General features: G+C 38.6%; 1 protein-coding gene across 1 annotated transcript; it reads left to right on the top strand.

Annotated features, from left to right (window-relative positions):
• The first annotated feature begins 4805 nt into the window (after window positions 1-4805).
• LOC109576952 (olfactory receptor 12D2-like) lies at window positions 4806-5732 on the top strand. The gene has a single exon (XM_019985598.2). It carries the CDS (start codon window positions 4806-4808, stop codon window positions 5730-5732), a length of 927 nt encoding a protein of 308 aa, XP_019841157.2.
• The last annotated feature ends 1470 nt before the right edge of the window (window positions 5733-7202 follow it).

Below are 7202 nucleotides of genomic sequence, written 5' to 3'. Positions count from 1 at the left end.
TTAGAACTGATTCAAATGCATTCTTTTTAATAGCTGAGTAATATTCCATTCTGTATATGTACCACAGCTTTCTTATCCATTCATTTTCTGATGGACATCTAGGTTGCTTCCATGTCCTAGCTATTGTAAGTAGTGCTGCAATGAACACTGGGGTACACGTATCTCTTTCAATTCTGGTTTCCTTGGTGTGTATGCCCAGCAGTGGGATTGCTGGGTCCTATGGCAGTTCTTTTTTTTTTTAATATAAATTTATTTATTTTAATTGGAAGTTAATTACTTTACAATATTGTATTGGTTTTGCCATACATCAACATGAATCTGCCACAGGTATACACGTGTTCCCCATCCTGAACCCCTCTCCCTCCTCTCTCCCCGTACCATCCCTCTGGGTCGTCCTAGTGATATTTTAAAGTATTAGTTTTTTTGTGATTCACTTTGAATCCTAGTTTCGCAGTGTATTGATATAAATTTGGAAATCTGTTAAAATCCTTCGAGCCTTGGGTTTTTGTGCTCCATGATTTTAATATCCTCCTCATTGGGCTTTTATAAAAATTAAATAATCTGACACAGGTAAAGAACTCAGAACAATAACTTACACATAAAATGAGCACACAATAAATGTTATCTTTATATAATATTTGCAACATATTACATAGCAAGGAACTCCTGAAAAGCAACAAAAATGAAAAATTGATAGAACGATGGATAAAGGATATTGTCCCTGACTCACAATGGGCACTCGGTAAAAGTTAGGTTCATTTCCCTTTCCCATTCATTATCTACCATGTGTTATCAAGGTGGAATTGGGGTCACTGGTGCTTCTGTCATGCCCGGTGCTGTGGCATATGTGGAAGCTGCCACTATCGTTGCTGGGTTGGGGGCCCAAGTCATGGATGCCTCCACAGCTGGAGGGATGGGGTCACAGACCTCACTGTTGATGCCCATTTACTTTGGCTCTGATTACCCCTGTGGTTGGGAAGTCAGAGTCATGGGCACCACCTGCTACTATTGGGTTCTCTGGGGCTTTGTGATTAGCTGCTATAGCCAGTGGGCAAAGGATATGCTGGGATTGTAGGCACCATTTCTGCTGTTCCTTAATTTTGTCTCCTTTATGGGTTCCAGTCCACCCTCTTCTAGATGAAAAGATGTGTGGAATTCTCTGACACTCTGGTGTGTTTGGCAGAGGCACCTTGTTGAGCTGTGGGTGTTTTACCGGTTATAAGTTGAAGGGGAGAAATACAAGGAGCATCTCACTCTGCCATGATGCTAATGTGATTCCCACTCCTTAACTCATATTGCCAATTTTCTTTTCATCATATATACCAAAGAGTATTTCCAAGATAATTTGCAAAATGAAAAAGTGAATTTATACCTCTGTCCTAGGAAATGAAAGGACATTGAATAGCCACTGAAATCCTGCTGCTGTCTATAATTCTGAAACAAAGGGACAAAAGCAGTAAAGAAAATAGGAAGAATTTAAAAAAATGGAACTAAAGAAAAGAATTCCCCAAGCTTACCTCATCATGTTGTATGTGTGAAAAACATTCTTCTCGGTACCCAGGAGACATTCTCCCCTAGGATTTTCTTGTGCAGAAATATGTGACCCATAAAAAGGCAGGCAACTTTTCAAAAAGGGAAGAAACGACATCTCAAAATAAAGAGCTTATAATACAATCTCAGCAAGAGCCATCCTTTCAAATATTTTTCTACTGTTATCATTAGGAATGTCAACCCAAAAAGCTTTCTTACCTATGAATCTGAATACTCCATCAGGTAAGAGGATAAAATAAAAGACAGGCTGGGAAGTTGCCCATATTTTCTATCTCTTAGTAAGTGATCTGTCTGCTTGCTAGGATGAAAATTAAATACCCAGTGTTAAGAGCTGATTTCCTGTCTTATGATGGACTCCTCATTGTGTTTGTGGATTATGAAAGCACTTTACTCCCCACAGTTGTATTGCCAAGTCACATACCTCATTCAATGCTCCTGCTTCTCTAGACATTCTTCAAATTCAATCTTTAATGTCTAAATATTGACATAGTGAAAGAAATAATTTAGAACAGAGGAATCTAATTGTTAATTTTCTTTAGAAATTAGGAAAGGGGTGTGTGTGTGTGTGTGTGTGTGTGTGTGTGTGTCTGTGTGTGTGTCTGTGTGTGTTGTGTTTTGTTTATTCCCAGAATAATTTTTGATAATATTTTTCAGGTTGGTCAGAAAACCAAGATGATATTTGGCATATCATTTTTATGTTAAACAGTGATGATAAAATTATTTAAATATGCTAAATATACGTGGCTATCAAAAAATCTACTGAGTTATTTGAAATAGCCCTTTTTGAAGATGTGTAGAGATCAGATAATTTTCTCAATTTTTCTTTCAGAGATAAACCTAAAACTCTATGATTTCCCTCAAAGTGTTTCCCAGTCCATTCACTTTTTTACTCTAGTCAAATCATTTTCTTTTGCCCTCAGTTATTTCTCAAAATTGAACTATCCACCCCTCCAATATCTGCATCTCTCTTCAAACTTCCTTACAGCTCTTACTTTTTTCTCAGTGCTTTTGTATCTATAAGTTTTCTACCCACCTTTGCTTCTTCTCTCACAATATGCAAGGGTTAATTCATTACATCAGCAAATAAAAGGAACAAAGAGGAAGCAATTTTATGTACTTATATCTGCTTTTGTCAGGGTACATGAAGGAAAACAATATACTTTGTAAATAATAGAGGAAAAAAAGATTCAAAAGGTTTCCTGCCTTTCAGTAAATAGGGCAAATTTAGTCAAATATCAAACTTCATTACAGCTAATTTCCTTACAGTTCCTTAAGAGTTTTAGCCTTCACTAAAGAAAAGACTTCAGTCCCACCAATGAAATTAAAATTAATGCTTTCCTGTAGTAGAAAACAAGAATTTTATTTAACAGAAAAGTCAAAAGAGAAAACGCAATTTTCAAGTGAGAGAAATTTGTGACAATTTGGGAGAGAGTTGCTATAAAGCACATAGACTTGGCCAGTGACACACTGACAGAACTGTTAGGGGAAGCTGACTGAAACCGCTCACCCCGGCACCAGGGTAACCATTTGCATGAGTTGTTTTATGCCAGGAGGTTCTAGTAAGGAACATGGAACTAATAAGCCTCCACCAACTGGAAGAGTTCAGGAAAGGTCAAAAGGAGACACCACATATCCGACCACCTCCCAGAATCCTTCTCACTGGCATCCATCTTGGCTGAACAAGGTGTACACCACCAGGAAGGACTCTGAGTCAGAATGATTGGCTAAAGACAACCCAGAAACTAATAAAACCCATCACCATAAAACCCGAGACCGCAGAGCCACATGGCAGAGCAGTTCTCCTGGGTTCCCTTACCCTGCTGCTCTCCAGCCGGGCGCCCTTTCCCAACAAAATCTCTTGCTTTGTCAGCACATGTTTCTCCTCAGACAATTCATTTCTGAGTGTTAGACAAGAGCCCAGTTTTGGGCCCTGGAAGGGATGCCCCTTCCTGCAACAGAACTAGAAGTGAAGAAGGTAAATCGCACATGGGGTAGAATATTCCTTAATATTTGAAGAGCATATTTATTGCAGACAAAATGAAAATGGAACTTCAGAAAGCGGATCATTCAGAAAACATAAGATTTTAAGAGGGTTGAACTCACATACTTCAAAGAGAGGTCAGTGTAAGGTAAAATAAGAACTAGTGAGCTCATTTGAGGAAGAATTTTTCTTATCCAGGGATTTGGCAATTTGGGAAATGAAAGAGAGTCCCAGTGCAACTAGAGAGAAGAAGCATAAGAACATTTGTCATCAAAGTAATAATTTGGGGATCCTGTTTTGAGATAATTTATATTTACATATAAATTTATATTTTCTCAGATTGTAGGAAAAAACTAAGCTCACTATCACATAAAGCAGTAGTAAAATTTCAAATTTACCTCTGGCTAATGTCTGACTAATGTGGTCTTATTTCTTAGCTGGGACTTCCCTGGTACTCAGCTGGTGAAGAATCTGCCTGCAACGCAGGAGTCCCCAGTTCAATTCCTGGGTTGGAAAGATCCCCTGTAGGAGGGCATGGCAACCCACTCTAGTATTCTTGCCTGGAGAATCCCCATGGACACAGGAGCGTGGCGGGCTACAGTCCATGGGGTCACAAAGAGTCGGATACGACTGAGGGACTAAGTACAGCACAGCGCATTTCTTACCCCAGTAAGGTTTTATGACTTTTCCAAGTGTGAGAGTCAGAAAGAGATCAGTATAAGAACACCACTAGCTCCACTAACATTCTAAGAGGAGGAAAAGTTATTACTATTATTTGAAAGAGCACTTTGGTTTTTTAAAAAAGAATTTGTAGTTGTAATGTTTTCATCCCTGTCAATTGTTTTAAATTTAAAATACTTACGATAGCTTATTAGGTATAGAGACAGGGGTGTGGTGGAATACTTAAAAAGTTGCTTCCTATTAGAGTAACTTAGGAAGATAAAAGAAAAGTTGTACAAGAATGTAGCAGTTCACAACCAGAGAACATAGCATGCTGCAGTGTACTATGAATTACTGGGAGAAAAAAAAAAAAAACCACTAATGACAAATCTTGTAAAGAAAATAAATGTTTGACTTATAGACCATAAGTGATAGGTGGCTTTAGTATTGAATAATCTAATAGTTCAAATATGGCACCACCTCTGATTTTGGATTGTATAGAACAGCAACACTATTCCTTAAAACATTTGTCTCAGCAAGAAATCCTGGGCTGGAAGGACTAGTTCTCATTAAAGATTGTCTTCCTCTATTATCTTGTCTTTTTTTAAAAGTGATGCTGAACCGAACTTCAATCACTGAATTTCTTCTCTTGGGAATGACAGACATCCAGGAACTGCAGTCTTTTCTCTTTGTTACTATTCTTATAATTTACTTTGTCATTGTGACTGGAAACGGAGCCATCTTGATAGTTGTCATCTCTGATCCAAGACTCCATTCTCCTATGTATTTTTTCCTGGGAAACCTGTCATGTCTAGATATCTGCTTCTCCACGGTGACTCTGCCAAAGATGCTGGAGAACTTCCTCTCTACACACAAAGCAATTTCTTTCTTGGGATGCATAAGCCAGCTTCATTTCTTCCACTTCCTGGGCAGCACAGAGGTCATGTTGTTGGCTGTGATGGCCTTTGACTGCTTTGTGGCTATCTGCAAACCACTTTATTACACTGTTATCATGAATCATCAAGTCTGTACCCAGATGGCTGTCACTGTCTGGATCATTGGTTTTTTCCATGCCCTGCTGCACTCAGTAATGACATCTCGTTTAAACTTCTGTGGTTCCTACCACATCCATCACTTCTTCTGTGATGTTAAGCCATTGCTCAAGTTGGCCTGTGGGAACACTGACCTCAATGGGTGGCTACTTCATACTGTCACAGAGACCATTGCCATGGGCTCATTCTTTCTAACCCTTCTCTCCTATTTCTACATTATTATCTATCTTTTCTTCAAGACTCATTCTTGCAAAGTGCTTCGTAAAGCACTGTCTACTTGTGCCTCCCACTTCATGTTGGTTGTTCTTTTATTTGGTCCTGTTTTTTTCATTTACATTCGTCCTGCCTCACGTAGCTCCATGGACCAGGACCGGACTGTTGCCATTATGTACAGTGTGGTCACTCCTGTGCTAAACCCACTGATCTATACTTTGAGGAACAAGGAAGTAAAGGTGGCCTTGAAGAGGGTGATCAGAAGGAGGCCCTGACTTGAGGAAGTCTAGAGAACTCTTAGAGGTATAAATAAACAAGCAATGAGACAGTTGAGATGTGAAATAATACTGCTACACAAAATTGCTTGCCATATATATTACTTTGCCAGCAAAGGTCCGTCTAGTCAAAGCTATAGTTTTTCCAGTAGTTGGATGGTTGGATGGCATCACTGACTCAATGGACATGAGTTTGAGCAAGCTTTGGGAGTTGGTGATGGACAGGGAAGCCTGGTGTGTTGCAGTCCATGGGGTCACAAAGAGTTGGATACTACTGAGCGACTGAACTCAAATGATACATGTATATAAGAGAGGGAATAGTATAAAGGAAAAATAACTGGGAAAGTCTAGCCTAGGGCTCAACAATACATTCTTAGGTAATAGAAAGGAAATCTGAGCAAATGGAATACTAGCCATGGAAGTCTAATGATGAATTTGTTTTTGAGATATTAGTTGATAAAATTGATTTGTTATATATGGTAATAAGCTCTTCTCTGAATTTTGTTATAGAAATATGCTTCTATTCCCCATGTAGTGTGTAGATAGGTTGTTTTTAAGCCTATCCATATGATCCCTCCATATTAGCACATTTTAATGTGAGAAGTAAAATTATGACACTTTCAAATTTTGAAGATTTTAATTTAGGAGCATAATTACTCAGTTAGAAAAGTAAATGTTAATTCACATGATTGAAGGGGAATTTTTACGAGTTAGTCATGATTTCTTGTTATCCAAGCAAAGAAGCAAAATAGTAATTAAAGAAAATTACATTGTAATCATGAATTACAATGAAGCTGAAACTCCAATACTCTGGTCACCTGATGCGAAGACCTGACTCATTTGAAAAGACCCTGATGCTGGGAAAGACTGAAGGTGGGAGGAGAAGGGGATGACAGAGGATGAGATGGTTGGATGGCATCACCGACTCAATGGACATCAGTTTGGGTAAATTCCGGGAGTTGGTGATGGACAGGGAGGCCTGGCATGCTGCAGTCCATGGGTTTGCAAAGAGTTGGACAGGACAGAGGGACTGAACTGAACAGAATCACGAATTAACATAAAACAAACAATGGTTCATCTAAGGAGTTTGGGAACCACTATTTTCAGAGATTTTTGGAAGTCATTGGCCAAACTGTCAAGGATTACTGTTAAATGTTATTTAAAATGGAGGCAGGTTGAAAAAGCATCTCAAGAATATCTTTTCCTTATTTGTGACTTATTTTTTCACTCAACTTATGGTCATGGAAAATGTTGATTTATAGAATTTCCCCCTTTTTTGTTTTGTTTTCCTACTCTATTTCAACAAACTGTAATGCAATGTAATATGATGTAACACAGGAGAAATATTAAGAATAAATAAAATTAGTTTTCTTTCCCTTGTACTCATGTTCAGTCACAACTCTTTGCTACTCCACGGACTGTAGGCCACCAGGCTCCTCTGTCCATGGGATTTTCCAGGCAAGAACACTG

Source organism: Bos indicus, chromosome 23 (genome assembly GCF_029378745.1).
Source record: "Bos indicus isolate NIAB-ARS_2022 breed Sahiwal x Tharparkar chromosome 23, NIAB-ARS_B.indTharparkar_mat_pri_1.0, whole genome shotgun sequence".
Taxonomy (NCBI): Eukaryota; Metazoa; Chordata; class Mammalia; order Artiodactyla; family Bovidae; genus Bos; species Bos indicus.
Note: the sequence above shows the minus strand (reverse complement) of the source record. Positions and strands in the feature narration are given on the sequence as shown.

Coding starts and splice junctions, on each gene's coding strand:
- LOC109576952 (XM_019985598.2), top strand. CDS start 4,806: ATGCTGAACCGAACTTCAATCACTGAATTTCTTCTCTTGGGAATGACA.